Source organism: Schistosoma mansoni, chromosome 2, assembly GCF_000237925.1.
Source record: "Schistosoma mansoni strain Puerto Rico chromosome 2, complete genome".
NCBI lineage: Eukaryota > Metazoa > Platyhelminthes > Trematoda > Strigeidida > Schistosomatidae > Schistosoma > Schistosoma mansoni.
This window is the reverse complement of record NC_031496.1, coordinates 17232863-17257390: the sequence shown is the minus strand read 5'-3', so window position 1 is coordinate 17257390 and position 24528 is coordinate 17232863. Positions and strand designations below refer to the sequence as shown.

Here is a 24528-nt window from a genome sequence, read left to right as displayed (position 1 = left end):
TCCTCTCCGTTACAACAAATGTTAATAACAATATTCCTATAATACGTTGTAAAATAATCTTATATATACATTCGTGTTTCTAATTTTCAAATTTGACTATTCAACGACTTATTGTTTTCCTAGAAAGTTAGCGTATGACCTTCAGCTTGGATTCTTTAACCACCACGTACAATGTCAGGTGGTATACAAGTAGATTACTAAACTAGGGATTGATGAACCAGGACGTGGCAACAGCCCGTGAAATCACCGGTCGCTGGTCTGTATCATTTTATTAGGCCCAAACTCTCTCTTCAGGACCCACACGATCGCAACGAAGCCGGTCAGTGATAACATGAATCAAATCGATCAGTGACATGTTGGTCTTCATTCGCGGTCCTCTTAGGTCTTCAGTTAGTTAGCAATTTCTATCCATGAATTGCCGTTGTTTGTTTCTAACTATAATTCTGACGTTAAGGTTCCCATTGTTCTACTTTGTATGATTTCCTCTTACTCTGCTGGCAAGAAGTGTAACGACTTGAACACCAGTTGCACACTCATGTCAAGTTTTGCGTTGCTAATGACTAACTTATATTCAAGTACTGGGTCGAGAATGACCTAATTACATTTTCCACAGCTTTTGAACTGTCATCTAATTTTTTGGTCTTTGTTCAGTCACTTAGTTTTGGAACAAAACCTTTTTAACTTATCAAATACATGCAGTCTACCTAAATACGTCATAAGATAACTCAAATCTGCACAAGATTATTTCAAAATCGTGGTGGAGGTCTAAAGAGCTACGAGTACTGGATTCAAATTTCATGAAAATGGTATTTTATCTAGATGTTAGTGGTCTATTTCTATTAATGCACAAACTACTTCTAAACGATTTTAACATAATATGAAAAACCCTTATAGTTTTCAGTTAAAAAAGTACCCATTCTGAAATAGATAACTTCTCTTAAACTATACAAATAATACTGCACATTAGGTTATTGACAGATGATTCAAAATCACTGATCAAAGTATTTAACTAAAGAGTTGCATCTAAAGAATCCAGTAGATGGATTTACATAATGTGAAAAAAGTATACAAACCAGTATAACAGATGAATAACAAATATATCAACAAAATGCACTTCCAAAAATAACCGGAAGAACAGTAAATCAAGTGAAAATGAAAAGTACACAAATAACATCTACATGCAATACTGTTGAATATACAACGCATTATGATTATTACAGTAAAAAACGAACTTTCCTTGCATGTTTTGAAAATAACCACACCGAATTCAGAAATTGCACTAATTTTAAGATGTGGGAGGAGTTTTCGTTTAAGCAAGGAGTAAAAGTTAGGAGAAGCCTCCAAACACATTGTTAATACTGCACAGAAGTTTGGTTCATGTAAATTGAAAAACTTAGATAAAATACAAATGCGGGTGCTACAAATTACTTTGCATGATAAACAAGTATAAGATGAAAACAACATGATAATTTATGCTGTGAACCTGATACAGAAAAATCTATAACAAAATTAACACTCTGTCAATAGGCGCAGTGTTCGGAATAAACAAAGTAACGTACGTGTTGTAACAAAAGAAATTATATGAAAAATGGAAGCGAAACTAATATTGCAGGATGAGGTGAATCAGGTCATGGGTTGGAATATTCGCGTTGAGCGAACGAGACTAGAATAGGTAACCCTGAAATCAACGAGTTATTCAAGTTCAAAGATATACACGCTCATATATATATATATATATATATATATATATTCAAAAAAAGAGGAAAAAGACATTTTTAGATTAGAGTGGCCGGCACTTCTTGTAATATTATAGATTCTGAAGTGGCATTATCTGTATTGGAGATGGATGTTCTTTTGAAATCTAATGTTGAACTAGCTACACTGGTGTCCACACACTCAGATTTCTGTCTGAGATTTTGGATTTGACTGATTCCCAGCAGTAATCGTGCTGCATCTACAGCCGTCTGTTTACTAATACAAAGAAATAAAAAAAGTGAAACTACACTCGACATTGCAAGGTATGGACACAAGCTTAGTGTCAAACAACTAAAATCGGTGACTACATTGCAACTTTCAGTATTAAAGACCTCAACACATAGCTTATCATTAACCAATTAATTAGCACGTATTTGCTTGTGCCTCAATGGACGCAGAAAAGCCACATTAAGAATACCCATCAGAGTTGAACTCAGTAACAAGAGAGCCAAAAGCAAGTTCCAGGAACAACTAAAGTTACACTTAGGTAATTCCGCGAACGAGGCTGAATCAGATGTTGTTTGGAACAGCTGTTGAAGCAGCAGTAACATCTATTAGTAATTTAAACCAAAAGGTTACAAAAAAACCAATGGATTTCTTCCAAGTCTATTTCACTGATGGATTCGAGTAAATTCATTCCATCAGGCTCCGAACACGATAAAGAGCGAAAGCAAAACAGATCTAGGTTAACCAAAAGTCTACGGAACGATCGTGAGCAGTGGTGGGCAACGAAAGCAAAAGAGATGGGAAAGGCAGCGGCTGTAGGTAACATTAGACTAATAAAAGAAACTGGAATTAAGAAGTCAATTGTAAGCGAGACAATCTCGAAAAAAGACGACACTTATCTGCTCTCAGCCCAGACGTTTAGAACGATGGGCGGAACACTTTACAGAACAGTTTAGCTGACCTTCAGCTACTTTACAGTTAGCCACCATTCCCAAACGGTCTGGATGGAACATTGAAGTAAGTCCACCAACTCTAGTTGAAGTTCAAAAGGCTACAGCTAATGTGAAACGAGGAAGAGCAGCTGGTCCTAATAGATTGGCTACAGAGGTCTTTGAATATGGTGGTCACATTTCAGCGATTAGGTTGACTGATATTTTAGCTAAAATCTGGGAGTTGGAAGTTATCCAATCTGACTGGTCACAATCTCTGATTGTCCCAATATATAAGAAGGGACCAAAATCATCCTGCGATAATCATAGAGGGATTAGTTTGACTAATATAGCATCTAAAATACTAGCCTTAATAATTATTGGGCGCCTAACTAAGACTCGTGAACTGCAAACACAATAAAGTCAGGCTGGTTTCTCCCCCCTCTAAATGTAAATTGTTACTCCAGGACTGGCCTGCATCAACAACTGAACTGAGTCTGATCAGCCTTAATGGGCTGGTGTCTGACGAAATCTCTGCATGGATTCAAAAAGCCACTATAGCGAAGGCGAGATATCCGTCTATCAATTAAGGAACGAGTATACTGAGCAGCAAATCTTTGTTTTAATTTACGGGTATGAAACGTGGTTATTAAGAGTAGAAGGTACTCGTAAGTTACAGTATTTGACCACAAATGTCTTAGAATTATTGCCAACATCTGCTGGGATCACCCGGTAAGTAGCAATGAGGTTAGTCGCAAGGTATTAGAATGATGGCAAATCAGTTGATCAAGTCACTAAATTGTGGTCTGAGCCATGTTGGTAGATGCAGACTACTTGGTTAGGGTCCAGGTGACTATCATAACCAATGATTGGAGACTCTGGGTGACATGACTCAGAATCGATAACAATGGCGTAGTTGTTGATTAGTTGCTATTTTTGATATTTATTTATTTTTATATATTTCAACACATAAATATTGGTACAAGGAAGCACCAGATAAATATGCGCCTCATAAATCTCATTTGATTTGTTTGAGGGCTGTGATACTGCCCGGGTGCCCAAACCGAAGCAGGTGGTTTTCTTAGGGGGCCACACCCGGAGCCTTTGACCTGAAGGTCTAGTCCACAAAGCAGTGGAGCATCGTGAGGAGATGCAGTCCCATGGTAGCCGGTGACCAACAATGTGTTCATACGCCATTTGTTCCTTCAGGATACTGGAGCCCATGTGCACCATTTGTTTGTAATCAGGGTTTTCCAACTCCCCTAGGTGGATCCTCTATATCCACCAACCCTGTTAAAGCGCCGGACATTCGCTTTTCGTCCTCTCAATTTCATAAACAACACAGCCGCCACGAGAAGGCAGTGAGTAGGACTTCCCTGACAGAGGCTATATATTCGCGTGGCCATGTGAGAGCATTTCGAGAGGGAGAGCGGACTCTGCCCACTCTCGGCCGTACCAGGGCATTTGGGGGTGAAGGCTGATATTAGAAACTAATTATTTGAGATTCTATATAATACGACTGACTTGAAACAGATATATACTCACTTAAAAAACTAGGGACTGGGAATAGTAAATACGAATTACAACAGAATCAATAATGATACTCAAAGCATAAACTAACTTTCGTTTTAAAACAGGCTCCTCTACTGTCTCTTTATAGGTTTGAATTTTATCACTTAATTCCCTTTGAATCACTCGTTCATCATCAGAAAAACCGTTGTGACTTTCTCCTAACTTTACACCATTAATTGAAGATTCATCTATTTTCCGCCCAACTGGACACTTCATAGAATTCCAACCATCGGCGACATCAAGATGTGTTTCTTGCTTTTTTGTTTGAGATCGTTTGCTAAGTGGATGGGATGAGCTGAAGGTTGTCCCGTTTTTTCTTACTTGTAATGTGGAAGCAGCACGTAAATAACTTTCTTCTTGATCAGAACTAAAATCATAGTCCTCCAAATCAGGAGACGAACGACCAACGATGTTGTCTAAGTGTGGCTGAGTACCTGAAATAGGTTGATGAGCACGTTTTAATGATCGGTAATGATTTTGGTAGCGATATCGACTATTCTCAATATCCATAGATTTCTCAGCACTTTCTGAATCAATATCTGACTGACTATTAGGTGAGTGGCGACTGTAACGTTCCATCATATTAGATCGAGCGCTGGAACCGAAATTTCCTTCCCTTCCATCAAAAATCAATATTCTTGACTCATCATCTAATTCATAATTATAGTATTGAGATCTCTCAAAGTCATCATATGGACGGCGAGGAGCCTTTATAACTCGTTTGGATCTTCGGGTGGGACAACTGTTTAATGAAGACAATTTCATTGATCTGGTTCCCTTACGCTGCTTAACACCACGAGACGGAATTCTAAATGAACGTGTCTTACGAGCTTCGTAGTACGGTGAAACTGGATGCCGGCGACGAGAGCTCCGTCTGCAAAAAGTATATTCGCAATCACAAAGATCCTGAATACCCGATTCCTTTAATTCACGATTTTCCCCATCAAAGTCCTCTTCACTGTATATATCATTTTCTGATGAACTAAAGCCGTCGTCAAATTCATCTGTCTCATAATTAGCATCTGTTTCTAGAACTATGGAATCCACAAAAGCTTTGAGAAGCGGATAGAGGTTCATTAATTCTGACAGTCTACTTGTATAGTAGTTGTCATTAAATTTATTTACAAGCTGATTTTCTTCAGGTCGGCGTAGTTGGGCTTGGCAGTGAGAATATTCATGGTCAATGTACGGGGGTGGTGTGACGTAAACTTCATCTGACGAATAAATTAATGTTTCAGGGTTGGCTGGTTTTTCGTCACATGAATCCACATCACTTTCATTTTCCTCGGCAACTGGTGAAGCAGATTTAGAAATCCTAGTAGTTATTGTCTTAACAAGTGGTCCACCAGCGGGCCCCGGTTCCTGATCACAGTCCAACATGTTGCCAATGTCAAGGTCATATTCTTTGAGCGCCGAACGAACGTAATTGCTATTAAGGACCTCATAACGCTTAGCCAGACAGGATTCACAACCAGATGTATTTTCCTTACACTCGTTACACTTCCCTATAGGAGACGAATATAACATGGTGATTATTAGGTTGAAGAAACAAATAATATATTTCATAAATGAAGTCCTTTTTTATACGAAGATCTACATAAAATCCAAGAGAGTACTTAAGACTTCAAAGACGTTATTATTCATTGATCAATTTGCGAGGATAATATTAAAATAAGAGTCTACTCACGTCCCACTGTGGTAATGTTAGCACTTCATCAAGTAGGGCAAGGTTAAAATATACCTGCTAGATCAACTGAATGCTATCTGCGATTAACCTTTACCTGATATTTAAAAGCCCTAATCTACGTTCTGCTTGAATAGGACACATGGTATTTCCTGCTGGTTATTTTCATAGTGAAAAATCGCCCAATTATTAAGTTAGACAAGTTGGTGAGATTCTATTAAAAGTGAGAAGTAGTAGTAATCACCTATTCGCAGCAACATGAACATAGATGTTCAAAAAAATGCTGTTGAGAAGTACAAAGTAATAAGTTTCAAACTCCAGGGCGATTCACGATTACTCTTCCTAACCAAAAGCCTTATTCATGGAACACGGCAAACTGAGTTGTGTTGCAGCTACAGTGTGTAGCACTGAATTTATAATCATTAAAAGAACCATGCAGTTATAAATGAATGAACTTGAATTGAGCACAGAAGCGTCTGAAAACTGCATCTACATATACAAACTTACTTATACGGGTTGGCAACAACCGTGACTTTCTTTTTTGTTTGGTGACCAGTTTCGCATCATCCAAAATATGAGTACCAATAAAGCCTATAGGGAAAAAATACGCCTAATTTAAATACATTTCGTTAAAGGTGAAGATAACAGGCAAAAACTACTACTACAGTAGACAACTGTACAAAGTTATCGAGAAGACGGGTATTAAAAATTCGGCCGTTAGTGTGACTATCACAGAGAAAGAGTAAAGTAGACCTTATCTATTATTTGGCTACTTTTCGATTGACTCAGAGTACTGACTTGTTTTACGAAGGAACTAACAAAGCGCAGTCGTATGTGCATCTTGAGTAATAATACCGCGATGTTCTGACGAGGTTTTCTTCTGACATGAGATGTTGTTTGTGTAGTTGTATCTTGATCATACAGAGTGACGTAATTAATTAACCTGACGTTCTCACTCATTGCTAAACTCTTATTAATTCTTATGGATGAAATCCCAAACCAGACACTCGACTTTGGCTAACATGGAGTAGTCAGTGTCGGATTTGATATAGAAGAGAGTGGACACAATCCGCACCAGCTTGGTCTGTAATACTTTAAGACTGTGAAATGCAGTTTTCGAAATTAATAAACTCCAAATAATAGACACTGAACAACTCAATCGGGATCAACTAGCCTCAATAATTATCGGGCGCCTAACTAAGACTCGTGAACTGCAAACACGAGAAAATCAGGCTGGTTTCAGAAACGGTCATGACTGCATCGACTACATATTCACTATTCGTCAGGTCTTAGAGCACAGGCATGTTTATCGGCGTCCGACAATGATAGTTTTTCTTGACTTAAAAGCAGCATTTGACTCTGTAGACCGAGAGGTTCTGTGGCAGTGTCTGTCATTGAATGGTGTACCTGAGAAGTACATAAACCTTGTGAAGGCTCTTAACTCGAACACTACTAGTCGAGTCAGAGCTAATGGCGAACTGTCATCTGGTTTTACAACCTCAAGTGGTGTCCGTCAAGGCTGTCCACTATCCCCATTTTTGTTTAACTTCATTATAGACCTGTTGCTGGAAATAACACTCTCTTCGACTAAATTTTCAGGAATTGATCTCCTACCAGGTGGTGCACTAATCGGCTTAGAATACGCAGATGACATAGTCCTGTTTGGTGAAGACGCTGACAAAATGCAGAGTCTTCTGTTAGAACTGAGTAATAATGCCAGGATGTTTGGGATGCGTTTCTCCCCATCCAAATGTAAATTGTTACTCCAGGACTGGCCTGCGTCAACACCTGAACTAGAGATAGGGAATAAAGTAGTCGAACGCGTGGACAACTTCACTTATCTTGGAAGTCTGATCAGCCCTAATGGGTTGGTGTCTGACGAAATCTCAGCACAGATTCAAAAAGCTCGTTTTGCTTTTGCCAACTTACGTCACCTATGGCGAAGACGAGATGTTCGTCCGTCTATCAATTAAGGGACGAGTATACTGCGCAGCAGTTCGCTCTGTTCTACTTTACGGCTGTGAAACATGGCCATTAAGAGTAGAAGATACTTGTAGGTTACTAGTATTTGACCACAGATGTCTTAGAAATATTGCTCGCATCTGCTGGGATCACCGGGTAAGTAATAGTGAGGTTAGACACAGGGTATTAGGGAATGATGGTAAATCAGTTGATGAGGTCATGAATCTTCATCGACTGAGATGGTTAGGCCACGTGTTACGTATACCTGAACACCGATTACCACGACACGCTATGCTGACTAGTGTAGTGGATGGTTGGAAGATAGTTAGGGGCGGCCAAACCAAGACATGGCATCAGTGCTTGAAGTCACTAACTTCTAGTCTGAGCCATGTTGGTAGATGCAGACTACCTGGTTGGGGTCCGCGTGACTATCTTGACCAATGGTTAGAGACTCTAGGTGACATGGCTAAGAATCGGTCACAATAGCGTAGGTGTATACACTCTTTATCTTCCCTTAAACCTTGAGATTAAAATTGCTTCATAACGTTCTTCCTTTCTGTACTATATCCTTATATACAACCTATCTTTTATATACTACCACCACTAAATTAAAAATTTCTATGAATCCGGTGTTGATCTTGTTGTGTTAACGAGGTATGGCAACTTGGACCGATGCATATGTGTGCCTGGTCCTACGTTGTAGCTGACTGACTGACAATCAGGATCATAGTCAACAATATGTGAACGGTGGTCACTTTGGAGCTAGAAAACCCTGATTATAAACCAATGGTGCACATGGGCTCCAGTATCCCGAGGGAACAAATGGCGTATGAACCGATCGTCGGTCACCGGCTACCATGGGACTGCATCTCCTTACGATGCTCCACTGCCTTGTGGATCAGACCTTTAGGCCAAAGGCTCGGGGTGTGGCTCCCTAAGAAAACCATCTGCTTCGGTTTGGGTACCAGGACAGCACCATAGCCCTTACACAATTATATGAAATGACAATCTTTTGTGGGGTGCATTTATATCTGGTGCCCCCTTGTACCAATATTTGTTTCAAATAAATAAGACATGGTTCAAGTTGGTAGTTTTTGTTGTTACAGTTGTATTGTAAGATACCTGAAATTTAACACTACAGGACACGAAACTACTAAGGTAAAGTGTAGTTAAGAACATGTAAATATTAGCCAATCTTTTAGCATGAGCCTATACTTGAACATTTTTCAACAATATAAAGTGATATGAAGAAAAAACTGTGGGTATCAAATAAGATATCAAACAATATAAGGCTGAAAGAGACTTACTTTCCAAAGCTTCAGACTTCGCTTTACTATACATAAAAAAGATTGTGGATAATGTTTATTAAAATGACAAAACAAGAAAAAGACAATAATTGTAAAATTACAAGCTTATTTGTAGGACAAAAATACCTGAAAACGACACTTTTCCAAAACCCAGTCGACCTTCCTCGGTTCATTCTCAACAAACTTATCGATGAAATCCAATTAACTTGATATTCAGTGATGCTCATTCAGACAAATTACCATAGTATATTATAAACTAATGACCCAAATAACAATAAAATGACTATTTTGCTAATTTCACGGATATATTAGTTACTCTGATTCCGACTAACAGATGTAGTACCAGTCCTTAAAAATAAAGGTTAGCAATGTAACTATTCGTTAACCTATACTTAAGATTGTAATATAAGTACAAGGTTTATCAAGATGTTCAACTCCGCTCCAACATTGTTTTAGGGGTTGACAATTGCCAGGTACTAAACGAACTTTCCACTCCATTACTAAGAACCGTATAAAACCAATGTGCCGAATGTACAACACGTTTAGAGTTCACTTTGATATAAAAATATTCTCATACACTGCTTAACATTTATATGTACTTGGTGTACACGAACTTTTAACGAATATTCCCACATAATTTTAACTCGTTTAATGATTGATTTGCACTCTACCCAAAACCCGTCGTGGCATGAAAATCAATAGATCAAGAAATTTGGCATTCTTACCAATCGCTGAAAAACGTGATTATAAACGTGTTCTACTGTATTTAGGAAGTTCTGACTGAAGTTAAAAAGTGAAGGCTTCTTGTAAGGTTGAGATTCAACCCATTAGGTTTCGACATCAACAAGCTAAGTGACCTTCCGCAAAGGCATAACAGATACAGACAGTTAAATCTCCCTAACTATTAAGCTGGTAAATATAACTAACTCGATACATCTATAAACATCGAAGAGAATAAGTGACATGCTAGGAAAGACAGTTGAAAATGACACTGCTATGCAGCTGATATGAATTTTTATAATAGATTAATCAACAATTAACCTTAAAGCTGGTCAAGGTCCTGTTTTAAGATCTTTGATAAAGCGACCTTGTCCCTTGGACCAGCGCTAGCTGAAGCTAAAACCTCACTAACAAAAACTCAAGTAAATGGTGGATAAACCAGGACTTTCAAGCCGTATACAAGGTAAAATTTTAAGGGAAATTACCTCATTGAATTCTCATCTGAAGGTTCTGTTATAGTTGATTGTGACTTTGTGACTTTTTCCTCTCCTTCATTTAATAAGCGTAAAGTATCCAAATACTTCTCCTCTTCTTCAGCCGGCCACTCAACTTTAGCCGTCGCACCATCAGTGCTGGTAGTGTCTCCAGATGGTAAAGTCCAATACCTGATGTCGGACAAAGGGACATCAGAAGACAAGACTGCAGCATTCTCCTTACCAGCAGTCAGATCGTATTCAAACTTTGAGGGATCAACGAATGAAGCATCGTAAGTTGCCAAGACTTTACCATCGCTAGTGTACAGTAGACGGATTTGTGGGGTTGACTCAAGTTTATCTCTTCCCAATCCCTCGGCTCGTAAAAGGTGACCAGGAGCGCTATGCGCAAGACCAAAACGTCTAACTGGATATGCAGATGCAGAAGTAACGTCGTGAGAACCATCAGATAAGTGACATCCCATCGCAGTCACACTGGCGAAGTTCCACGGGTTTCTTTTGATAGCGTCTAGCAGGGATGCGCGTTCACGAGGTTCAACCGTCCAGAAAGCACCTCGACCGGGGCCCTATTTGGAGATAGAAAGACGGTAGAAGAGGTGAGATGTGAGCAACAGAAGTTGGTTTTTATCTACACAACAACAAGCTTTTACATAAATTTTGACAATTAATACGATACGACACGAGTAACACGGGTGCGTCAGGAAATATTAGTGACATAAAAAGTGCATTTGTTGTGCGTATGACAATCTCTATCACCTCATCATCATCAAGATCCTCATGCTCCTGTCTCTGAGAGCACAGCATATCGAGACTACGACAGTTCAAAATGATATTAGGTTCATTCTGTGTAAGGGAAGAAAACAAGCTTATGGGTAAATCTCGTAGTATAGTCCTAAAACTAAAAACGGAAAAAGGACTTGAACTTACACGACTATCACGAGGTAGGCGCTTGAAAGACTTATTGATTGAAAGATTATGTCTAAGAGAATTTTTCCATCCAACACCAGCATGTTTATAAAATGGGAAGTTTGATTCACACCAGTTGTAAATTTGATTGACAGTCATGCATTTTTGTGGAGTAGATTCGATTGCCATAAATATAAGGTGCGTATAGCTGTAATTTGGCTTTGTAAGACCATGGGTGCCAAGGGCAACAGTAGGATTTGTTGAGAAACGCGATTGTTCGCTATGAGAGAGCTGATCTCCAGAAACCGAGGCAGGACGTCGGACACATCTGTCTAGAACTGAAAACTGTGATACAGGTACTAGCGAAGGTGAACGGTTAACAACAGGCTCCAACGAATCCATGTGCAAGATAGGGTTGGTCTCGAAATTATCTTCATCCTCTGGTCGTCCAGTGACCGGCGAACTAACAGAATCACTTCCATCTTCTTCTCCATCTAACGGAGCTATCTGCAGAATATCCCTCTTCTGAAGCCATGCCAGGGAAACCAGATCATTTGGGGTTGAAACTAAATCACTGGAATGTTTTACAGACCATGTATCCAGAAAAACGCCACTCTTGTCAGAATCTGAATTGTTTATGACGGTCATATCAACATCTAATGGGGATAATTTATTGATATCAGAATAAGAGTATAGAGCATGTGAATGCACTTTATCCATACAATAATGAAGACCTGAAATAAAAAGTGATCGAAACACTTGCAAATGAATCTACTGACAAGGTCTGTGCACTCTTCAGCAAAATAAAATTCAACAAGACACATCAACATTTATTTTATTTACATACCAAAATGGAAATAACTTCCAACTAAGATTTACACCATTATTAGACTTGAAAGACACGAAAGCGTCATTAACAACGACTGCGCCAAACGACTTCCGGTAAAGGAGTATAGAAAAAGCAATTGAAACTTTGATCAAATGTATCACATACTACTTTAAAAAAACCCTTACAAGATGAAATCTCCCTATTTGGTATCTCACAGTAATTTGCCGTCCAAAGGATAGTTGTTATTTGATTTTATCTTCTGAAATGTATCCAAAATATTACTGGACAAATTACATAATATAGATAATAAACATTTTGTTGATTTCCTGGAATATATCATGCTAACTGGATACGTTTGGTAACTAACTATGTAGTCGTCTGACATTGATGTTGATCTTGTCAGTATATATTCACACCACTAATAAGTCGTCTGATAAACAATCCTGATCATGTTGAGAAATACCCTGCTTGAGACAGTTCGCCACCTTTAAAAAAACAGCTCTACTTCTCTTTTTAAACCTTTTCATTTTTTCGCCCGTATAATGTGTGGCGGTTTCACAAGTTTGATAAAACCAACTGATAGATCTCCTTAACATTCCGTGTAATTAGTTCGCTTTATGAACTGAAATAAAGCCAGAACAAACATGGATGCAGAATAACTTGAATTGATTATATTTTGTGGTTTCTCATCAGCTGCTTACAACCAAGTATGTACTAAAATTTCTTACATTGAGGTAAGATGTAGTGCGAAACAATTGGCATGAGTGAATGTAAAAGATTAAAATGACAAAGGTTATCAATAATAACTATATGTATGTGTTCAGGAGCAAGTCGAGGGTGATGAATCTAGTGGAATCATTTAAAATGGACGTTACTTTTCCAATGTATCCATCCCTGTTTAGGATGACTACAACGGAACCCTTATCTGGACGAAGTAGTAATATTGTTTCCTCTTTCATAAACTTACTCAATGCTTACTGATGATCTTTAGTCAACAACTCAGATTGCGGGACTGGTGTCGTAACGTACTGATTTGTAATATCCACTAATTTTGATTTGAACCAACTTGGTTTTTCGTCATTCAGCACCCCAGTAACTTTGACTAACATCCATACGAATTCCGTTGCTCATGTATTTCAACCACGCAAACGTACGCAGACCCTCGTGATGAAGCGCGTGTCCTGCATGCTACTGCTAGTAACTATTCTCCTCTTCTTCTTATTGAGCACACTGTTTGATGGAGAAACGGTCGCTATGGTATTATTTATGATTGTAGCTTCCATTTGCTACGTATACACCTACTACCTGATTGCATGCAATAGGGTGTAGAAATCTGCTCGTTGCATCCAGATCCCCATGTTCTGTTGGTCAGGTAGAAAATTTTGATAATAATTCCATTGTCGCTTCAACATTTGATTGATTGAAGCGGAGAGCAGACACGCTTCTTCTGCAACATAGGGGTCCTAAACATTTTGTAACGAAAAGGACTTCATCAAAATTGTTTTTGGGTTTGTGTACTATTCTGGTAATAAACTTCAACCATTCTCATTGTTTGTGGTGAAGAATGTCAGAATATATATGACTTGATTCTTGACACCGATGAGTCACTCATACGAAACTAACATGTTGATCAACAACTTTCCCGAGGGTAAGATGAGTCTATCCCGATTTCCGTTTGTAATTCTGATAAAAATGAGTTAAAAGTTCACCACATTGCACAAGCTAGTAGTTATCTGTACTCGGTAGCTAAGTGGATAACATAATGACGTTTGTAACGAACGGTGCTGAGTTCGAGTTCCGGAAATAATGTGGAATCTGGAATTGAGACATATTTAGCTGACGCGTCCCAAAATGGGACTAATCGGACAACCTGGATTCCACTACTAGCCAACATCCTTACCCACTAACTTAAGCCCCTTACCGCTCGTAGAGGAGCATAGGCCGCTCACCACCATTCTCCATCTAAATCTGTCCTGGACAATCGTCTCCAGTTGTTTTCACCTGCTATTCATCCTTTTCATGCCTACATACAACCCTACATGCAAGATAATGTAATAAGCTGAAAAGTCTACAATTGTCACTTCTAGAATCTATGCACCACAGTGGTGCACAGGTGCAAGGTGACCGTTAAATATTCTTATTAGTAGCTGTATCTTTAGTGGGTGCATACTTAGGTACTTTGTTTGTCTCTTCTTGAAGCACTATCATCTGATCATCAAACTTGAGACTTCATAGCTTATAGGCCTCTCGATCTATTTAACTGAGATGATAGTGATATCACACCAAGCTTTCTATCCTGTCTATCACTAACTGACTTGGCGACGTACAGAACTATTATACCTAGGAGTTACTCTTCAGTTGAGACACACACGAGTATACGATACATGGACAGTTTTGAATCATATCTATACAGTCTACAGAAGCCAAAAATGAGAATAATTTACTTCAAAGGAGGTCGATCAACTACAAGATAATAATTACGGTTGGAGCTGCAGAATAACAAAAAAATTTACCTGTCGATTCACTTAGGAGATGAGTGATCAAGGTTTTGATTTACAGTAGACGTTCTTGACAATCAGGGAACTTAGTTTCTGTACTGTCGAAACTGCCAGTGCATTGTATCAAGTTATAAGAATACAGTCACACAACAAAACAGTCACTAACGCCAAAAGCTCGAGTACCACTAAAGTGAAACAATAAAGAAAAAAACCACATCAAAGTGTTAACCACAGTTCACAAATCGCAAGAGAAGTAGTAAAACAACCTCAGACAGATAGAAAGAGAAACAAAATAATCCAAATTTTAGGCAACGATAGGACTAGTAGGATCATCGAAGCATCGCGGTGAGTAGACCAAATTATCAAGCACCTCATGCGGCAGCAGTTGCAGCATCCTATTCTAACAAATACATTTCTATATCAACGTCATACTTGTTCTACATAGTTATAGAGGCAAACTCAGGGCTCGAAGAACACGAGGGGCAATCCTCTTTAGGTAGGAGCCGGGAGGTGTGCTCCGAATCAATGTCACACGATTCCCGTTTAACTCAATTAAACCACAACTGACACAAATCGCTCAAGTTGTTGAATGACGAACTAATAACTGAGAAGTAATACCAGCAAATAGCCATTCAGTGAAACTCAAATAAAGGTATCCTCATACATCTTTGCTCAAAGATAAACAAAGATAAACTCACTATTCTGGTTCCTCAACTCCTACTGTACTTAGTCTGCTATGTGACTGAGAGACTTCTGCTTCATATAAATGAGCTAGAACACATTAATCATTTTTGTGCATCTCGTTCTCTGCACTCTGTGTGGGGCTATATGTATATATATAGTTTGAGCTGGAATTTGTCTAGCCCATTCCTTATTCTTGATTTTTCGGACGGCTCGCATTCATCAAGTCTCCTGACCAAGGTAACACAAAGGAATTTTTTGGTGTGTTTTATCAGCCTCATTATTAATGCCTAAGTCGCGGGCCGTTTTCCATTTGCAACACAAACTCCAGGGATTATTTCGCAGAATATTGGTCATATGTCTCCACTTTCCAATGGATTTCTTAAATCCATAATATCCATATTCATAATCGGCGAAACACGAAACGCGACGTTACATTTTTCGCCAAGTGTTATGGCCAGCTGTCAAGTCTATGTTTCACGAAAATGAAATGATTAGAAACGGTCAGCAGTGATGTTAAAACTAACACAGTATCGTGTTGTCTTAGTTGTCAAGACATGGCACAAAACGTCGGCTGAAGTTGTCTATATTCCCAGTTTAAGTGTCGATCTCAGTAGAAGAATTCTTAACCTCAAACAGACATAAATATGAATCGCATGTGAATACTAGACAATTCCAAACGCTGTTTCGGTATTCACCAACTTCATCCTGGGTTTTAAGTGTTTTAAGTATACGGGGACAGTGAGGGACAAACACGGTCAAACAGTCAAACGGAGAACATCTAACGTGATATGGATGACATGGTCATTTTATGGATTGTTTGCGAGTGCATTACTTGGCATTTATAAATGTTGATTAAGTAGGGGCCACAAGTAGCAGTTTGCAATGTGATACTGTTAGTGAATCGTTACCGCGTCTAGTTTCATGGCGTTACTCTATGTAGCATTTCAGCAAACTATGTATACCAATGAAGCTGGAGTTCGAACTCTTTGGGGTTTGTTCATCCATATCGGAACTGGATTTTTGGCGCTAGCTCATTCATTTCGTCGGATCGCTAATCTGTTTTCCATGTTTAGGCTTGACGTAATTGGGGCAGGGTCAGGAAAAATAACCAGAAGTGTTATTTATTGGCGTAACATCTTGCAAGATCTTAGTGTTTTATAATGTAACCAGGAGTTATGACTTAGGATTACTTGATGTAAGATTTGGACCTCTGTAAAGTAGGTGGTCTCCTCTGTTTTACATATGTAAAGATAAGTTGCAGAAACCCAAGAAAAATTTCACTGTTGGTTGACCGTGTATCAGTAGGGAAAATGTACCGATGTTGTACAACCCATCTACGTTGAATTAATCACTTAATAATAATTTCATCACGAGAACAGAGGAAAATTTCCGGTCGAAATTATGCAGGCTAGCTTGTTTGCCTCCTCCCTTCGCAACACAAACAATTTAACAAGTCATTTCCATATACTCCAGACGGGAATACTTTGACTATCCGACGTATTTAGAAATAATTGTGAAATACATTTAAGTAAACATTTGTGGGAAGATTGATATCGATTATATCCAGAAAGAAACTTCAAAAGTTCTCAGTTCCGTACATTTGGTAACTTTTCAGTTTCAGTGACTATCCTTCAAGTCCCCTAAACTATTTGTACTTATGACACCGAACAACATAGCAATGAGGGATATGATGCTTCAAAGAGCAATAAAATTAACAATAACTTTAGAAACTACTGAAGTTTTGTCCTCTTGTCTGTCAGTGGCCTATTGTTATAGTCTACAAAGAGGCAACTAACCAGTGATATTAGTGTTGCTTTCTCATGCTTGGCAGTTGACTTTTCCTGCGCTCATAAAATGTAGGTCTTCTATCATTTCAAATCAGTTCGTCAACTATATCTACCCACATAAGGTACTCCGGCTATCGAAAGAGCCTCACTATTCGTTTTTAGGTCATCAGAGAATTCATCGTAACAATATAACTCATTGACGTGCGGATAGGGAATGATTTTCTATCTTTTTACTCAATTCCAATGACTCCTAATGCCAGTAAAGTCAGTTGTTACTTCTGAAATCTCTCATGGAAGCGCTCAGAGATATTCTGACAGCAGTTTTGGTATTAATCTAGACTTGTAATCCAACGTAACGTATCCGTCGATAGAAGTATTTTCCATACTGTTAAAGTAGTGAATAAGACATAATAAACGCTGGTCATCGCCATTGACGGCTGAGGCTTCAGATATGTTGAATAGTCACATAATTTTCCAACATTTTAATGGTTGGGCATATAAGAAACTCAATTCTACTTCAGGGAGCTGTTTACCCAAAAACACAGGGACAACTTGTAACCAGAAATTCTCTGGTAACGGAAACTTTCATTGGACTGTTTTTCATGTTGTACTTTTGAATCATGATCATCCTCTGCCAGGCAGTTCTCGTCCCCAACCTTCTTTGTTCGTGTAGATGTTGTATAGACAAATGGCTACTTTAGCTCAGCAGATTCTAATTCTCACGAGAGCGTTAGCTTTATCCTACTTTGCTACTGTATGCATTGTTTTGGACTGACATCATAGTCACTGGATCTGATAGAATCTATAAAGTTGCTATAGTCACTAACCCTGATTAACCAGTGACCATGGAAAGGATGGACATAAACGGGGAGCTCTTGAGCTGCAGCAAAACCATTCTTCAGCTTAGTCTCTAGGCTGTTCTCCCTGAATGTACCTCACACTCTTCCTCCAGTCACCAGGATTTGAAAATCAAATGAAAGATATTCTCAGTATTTTAGGATGAGAGAGTTTTTAATTCTGTATAAGAGCGTGGATACTTAACTGTGATACAGATGTCTCTATGAGATAGGAACGAAAGGGAACCTTAGTGAGTGTGGAGGCTACATAAGTATAGCAGTTTATTCACTAAAATCAAAGGCGTTTGATCATGTATTGTTGAATAAAATGGAAGATTCAGTGGACGTCAAACTTGGAGATTAGCACTCTAGATTCCGTAAGGATCAACGGTGTACAGAGCAAACCGAGACAGTATGGACTATTATGATCGTTTTTTACTCACAGACAGCTCGCTAGTACATAAGAGGAGTGGACACGCCGTTCTGGGTTTCTTCAGAAACACAGTTACACATGGCATTATTCACATAATATTCTCCGTATTTATATGCGTGCTGCAGTATTTGGAAGAATATTCAGTTGACTTTAAAGGGAAAAGGAAGGAAAGAATAGTGAAGTATGTGAAGAGAGCGGTAAGTTGTTCGTGGAACAGAAAAAACTCAACGGAAATATATACGTATTGCAGGAAGAAATAAAATATGGATTTTTTCCTTTATAAGATTCGATGGTAGAATAAGTGCTTGGAATGATGCGACGAGAACCTTAATTAATCGCAGAGGATAATCAAATATCAATATATATGAGTCATATATAGCTGTCAAAAAATAAAATAAATATGAAAAGTCATTTTTTCAGTAATTACATTACAAGATATTGTGTTTTCCATAAACTGTAGATAGACAGGAATAAAGGAAAAATAAGAGGGAGAGTAAAAATGTACCTTTAATGTCAGGGGGTCAATTATGATAACCACTATAATAAGCATGGATGTAGAGGGCATTGGAATATCTTCATGGAAAAACTGAGAAAACCGACGAAATCTCAAAGGTTTTTCTTTCCTTTACAGTCAATTAAATAAGTGGAGGATCTTGTTTGTATAAATCACTGTTTATCACTCGGACATTCAATCGGTGAACCGATCAGTTTCGTAAAGAATATCTTTATTGAGCTCCTAAAGCTGGCCGAAGTATTTCTGCAACGGAGGCTTGCTATGAGTTAGTTCCGCATAGTTAAATAGTGAGTAGCGGAGAAATCCTGATGCAAATCTGTGTAGACCCTTTTAATCGATGGAATATCCTGTTTGTTGTGTGGGTTGTGGGATGATGTGGTAAAGTACGAAGAGCTGGATGCCGAAGAGTAAAAAAACATTTACAAGCCAGTGGACAAACGCAAGGATTAATTTAATTCGTCTGATCCAGAGGGGTCCTAAATAGAGTGTTTGACGACTTTGGTGATAATTCTTGTTGTTTGAGTACCCCAAAACAGCCTTATTGAACCTCCATTTAACGCCTCCAATTCTAATAAAGTCATTATGCCTGCAATTAAAGTAAATCAAAATACCATATTCAAGAATGGGTGCGGTGCATTTTTCATATGATAATAATAATCTCGATTCGATGTTATTGAAGTTAATCATTATGCATCCAATGAACTTTCTAGCTTTGGATACTTGAGATGTGATGTGCTCGGAAAAGGCCAAACAAATGACGTCTGGAACAGACTTGTCGTATGAGCTTTCTCAAGATCATAGTTCACACCAAGCGCTCTGGAAATATACTTTATAACAACTGTAAACTTACAAAGTTGTCTTGCATAAATACTTAGCACGACCAGAATCCTAAAACAATTATGCCTAAAATGGAACTGTTATGAAAGTGAACGGGATGCCACTTTGAAAAATATTTTGAAGACTGTACTCAGCGTAATACTAAAACATCTGCACGAATGTCCATTTATTCACTTTTATTGATTTTATTCGTTTGACGACCGTACTTGGGAAGCATGCTATAAGCCAACGAATGCCGTAATTTGCAGATAATGCTTATAAAAATGGCGTGTACCTGCTTGTTGCAGAAATATATTATTATCATTACTATCTCAAGCTGAAGTCACGAACAGTGTTCAGAGGTTTCAGTGTATGCTTATGTTTAGCCAGATTTAAGTTGAGGCAGCGGCTAATGTGAATACATCAACGCTTGTCTATATTCAGTGAGATTCCACACCACAGCACATTCGTATAACATATTCATGTCTTCTTGGACTGCCGCAGAACTATAACGTTATTTGGTAGAGGATGAGTATGAATAAATCACTTTCGAGTCATCAGCAAATAAAAGGGATTGCCTCATTGGAAGAATGAGCACATTTCATTGATGAAAAACGAAAGAGGAATGGATCAATCATACTTCCTAGCATAACCTTACTGCTTATATTTGTAAACTTTCAGTCTACTCTGTTATTAGTACTATTTTAATAATATACCTGATCCTAAAATTGTACGTGTCATGATGTGACTGCCTAGTTTATACGGTCTTACGTGGAAGTCACATTGTCTACACTAAATCATCGTACCGTAACAACTAACAATATGATACTCGGTACATCTGAAGAACACACGCTAAAAATAGGATAATATATTTAAAGTGAATAAAGACAAGTTATACCGAAAGACTATGTCTTCGAGACTGGTCCATGACACCCGACTAAATTCAATTAATTCTTCCTGCCTTCTCCATTTCTGACCTTCTCTTCGTGCTAATTGTTGAATATGAATTTTCCCAGTTGTCTCGTAATCGATTTTGAGGATTATGTGGTTAGGACCAATGCGACTACATATTCATAGACTTGAAGAAGCTAGATCGAAAGCGAACCATCTGTCTACGTTTTGTTAAAATAACTTTAGTCCAGCATGAAAAGAGATTCAGCATATCAAGTAACGAAGATTCTAAAGGGAGAAAAATGTTTTGTGAGGCTATCTTGAAAGCCTTACTACAATTGAAGCATAGAAAAACGACTGACTAATCAGCACCTACTCGCTGAACAATTTAATCAAACAGTCGAAGTGTGATGCAGATCATGAGCGTTTATTTACCAACGCATCTTGACGAAGGCCGATCAGGTTAACCGTAAGGAAGAGTAATTATGGATTCTTGTTAACGTTTTTTCATGATTCTCAATTGCACTGAGCTCCTATTGGCAAGCTTACATTGAGCAATAACACTACGTTGTTCTGTTTTGGATATGGTTGTAGTAAGTGATGTTTTCCATACATATGTGTAGGCTCGACCACTCATGTATATTTTGAACACTTTTAAACAGAATGATGGGAGTTCTTTACTACTGTGTCTCACGAATGATGCAGGAGTGCCATCAGGTGCTCTGCCATAGACATTTTTCAGTCTAAGCCTTGTTGATTTAAACTTAGTTATGGTATGATGCTTAGATATCAACACAGAGAACGTACTGATAGCGATTTCGGTTTCTGTAATGCAGCGTCGAAAGGAATGTTGGTTGACTTGTCCACAAACAGTACCAATGTCGTCCACAATGCAGCCTGAATTATGAAGATCCTAGCTGCAATAAGAGAATTCAATTTGAGGAGCCGAATTGTTGATGGGTCTAGGTTTCTGTTGCCTAGAGCTTTCGTCTCTGTAGTCCGAAGATACGTGAGGTGAAGTGAAAACTTTCTGTAGGCTTCTGCTACACTGGTTGTCTTGACCTGTATTTGTCGGTGTGTATGGGATAGAAGAACTAAGTCACCTGTAAAGTCTCGATTGCCTAGTTCCATTCAACCTGTCCATTGTATTCCGTGCTTCTCGTCAGATGTCGAGGTCGTCATAATCCAGTCAATCACCAGAAGAGAGAGGAATAGTGAGAGTATACAGCCTTGTCTGACTCTAGTCCTTACTCGGAATGCGTCTGTCAGCTGTCCTCCATGGACCACTTTGCACTGTAGTCCGTCGTATGAATTCCTGATGATGTTGACAATTTTCTCTGGTACTCCATAGTGTTGATGAAGTTTTCATAATGTTTTCTTATCCACATTATCAAATGCTTTCTCATGATCAAGAGTGTTGATGTACAGTGACGAATTCCACTTAACTGGTTGTCCAACGATGATCCATATTGTCGCACTTTGGTCTGATCACTACCAGTCTGTTGATCTCAAAGCTAGACTTCTGTTGAATCCTTCATCCGGTTGAGCAACACTCTATTGAGAACTTTTCCTAGTACTGACAGTAGTGTGATGCCTCTTTAGTTCTCACACTTGTTGAGATCTTTATTTGGTATCTTGACGAGGTATCCTATAGGGAGATTTGTAGATGCTGCTTCATTTTCTGGCGGATTCAATGGAGCTGGCCTATTCAAGTGTTCCTCAAAATGTTAATACTTCTTTGATCCCCTTCCAGTTGTCCTCCATCGTAGTTTCTTGTTCTTTCAGTAGATCCTGCAAGGCTTGGAAGTTGTCGTTGAGGGTTATCTTGAATTGGTTGAGTTTGTTAGTATCTCTAAGGAAGTCTGTATTGAACCTTTGTAATGCTGTTTATCCAGTTGTGCAATGCTTCCTTAGCTTCATCTTGGCAACCTGTAAGTGGTGATCTGAAGCTATATCAGCTGCTATCATGGTTCTCACGTCTTCCATTGATCTTCTCAATTTTTTACTGATACGAATACTATCGATTTAGTTCTGTTTGGTGTGATTAGGCGAGACTCATGCACTTTTGAGTGGGGATATTGTGCTGTCTATAACCAATTTGTTTAATGTACATAGATTTAGAAATCTGTCACCATTCTCGTTTCTTTCTCTCAGTCAGTCCATGTCGTCCCACGAAATCTTTATTATCGATGGTGTCCATTCCAACTTTAGTGTTTAGGTCTCTCATCAGGATTGCCAGGTCATTTCCCGAGCCCTTCGTTATGATCGATCTCAGCCTCTCGTGAAAATGATATTTATCGTCGTCGTTGCTATCATTGGTGGGTGCATAACGTTAGATAAGATTCATTGTGATTCCCTCCTTTTTTGTTCAGATGCTTTGATAATTCTAGATCCATGAGATTCCCATCCTATAAGTGGCTCCAGAGGTCAACTATTATGGAGTCATATGGATGAGTTCCTCTACCTTATGCATTACGATTTTAGAACCTTTGAACCTCTTTCTAACCTTGACAAGTTTTTGGACCATGTAAAAGAAGTGTATCCACTTTAATTCTTTGGTTTAATATAACATTTTTACTCTATACTAACTGTTTCCTGATTGGCTAATATCTATCAATGTTACTTAGGCTTCGTTCAAAGGTCGTCCATAAAATATAGTCTCGTCACGTGCTCCACTGTCTAGCTCAGATCACTAAAGTATATGAAAAGCATGGAAAAGTTACACTCTCACATCAGACCCAGAAAGTCAAATATAGGAATTAATCAGAAGAAAACATTAAAAATCTGAAAAACATGTTTCGTACGACTAACTGTGAATTATTTACAGATGACTCACTGGAAAACACGACTGATGTTATCACTTGTTATCTTAAATTATATTTCGATATTTGTTGTCCCACTGAAACTAATTTTTTAAAGATTTGATCAACTTACATCCCCACAACTAAAACGACTGAGGAGGGTAAAAGAATGTATAGGGAGAAAAACTCTGTTGAGGTTTGTAAGCTAAATGGTCTAATAAACCTAGAGATTAGACGTCTCAACTCCATGTTTGCTCAGAAACTCCTATCTTGTAGAAACTCTCCAAGTATGTGGAAACTCTTTATAGAACTTACAGGTGACAGGCAGATTGGAAGCGATAACCACCTGAATGTTTGTGACTTAAATAAGTCTTTTGTACGTCAGTCATCTGATGTCATGCTCCCTATATCCACAGGTTTAAAAATCGGGTTTTAAGTGTGGAGTTACCAAGTAACTTTTTGTCTGACAGAATTCAGCCTCACAACGCAAGGTGTGAGGAAATGCACCTTCAGTTTCTCTTGATAAAGCTAGAGAAATAGCACCAAAAACATGAATATAATGGGTCAAACGCCAGAAATATTTGGGTGGGATCTTGTTTCCGGGATCCTATTACTGTAATTCGGAAGTTTCTCTGAAAGGGCAGAACCAGCTTTTAACCAGATAGTCCTGTACAAATTAAAATGATAAAACAATGACTAAACTCTATTTGAGGCTTATCTGTGCGACTCACTACATACTGTATAAATATTCACATGAGTGTTTCCTGTATGATCATTTTACTAATGGAATTCTGTTACCGAATTTATTCCCTGATCAAAAATCCACTTTAATCACAAACTGATCTTGCATCCCATGCTTCTTTGATGTGTGTCAGTACTGGTATGTTCCGTTCTTCCTGGAACCAGTTTTACTGTAACCGTTTACATCTGCGACAAGGAATTTATATATGCTTTCTGTACTTGCACCTGTTACCCCTCATGAAAGCATAGGCCGCCTACCAGCACTCTACGTCCAACCTTGGCCTGTATAATCCCTTTCAGTTGTTTCCAGTTACTGTTCATCCTTTTCATGTCTGTTTCCTATTTCCGACGTAATGTGTTCTTAGGCCTTCCTCTTTTCCGTTTCCCTTCAGAATTCCAAGTTAGGTCAGATTGGTGTTTCTC

The 24528-nt window shown here is 38.5% G+C and overlaps 1 protein-coding gene across 1 annotated transcript; it reads right to left on the bottom strand.

The window, feature by feature from the left end:
* Nucleotides 1-1896: 1896 nt before the first annotated feature.
* Nucleotides 1897-11923, bottom strand: Smp_086270 (putative forkhead protein/ forkhead protein domain; the record flags this gene model as incomplete). Its single annotated transcript, XM_018795915.1, has 6 exons — nucleotides 1897-1966; nucleotides 4252-5707; nucleotides 6394-6477; nucleotides 9156-9181; nucleotides 10361-10935; nucleotides 11297-11923. 6 exons carry the CDS (start codon nucleotides 11921-11923, stop codon nucleotides 1897-1899), a joined length of 2838 nt encoding a protein of 945 aa, XP_018650180.1.
* Between the last annotated feature and the right edge of the window lie 12605 nt (nucleotides 11924-24528).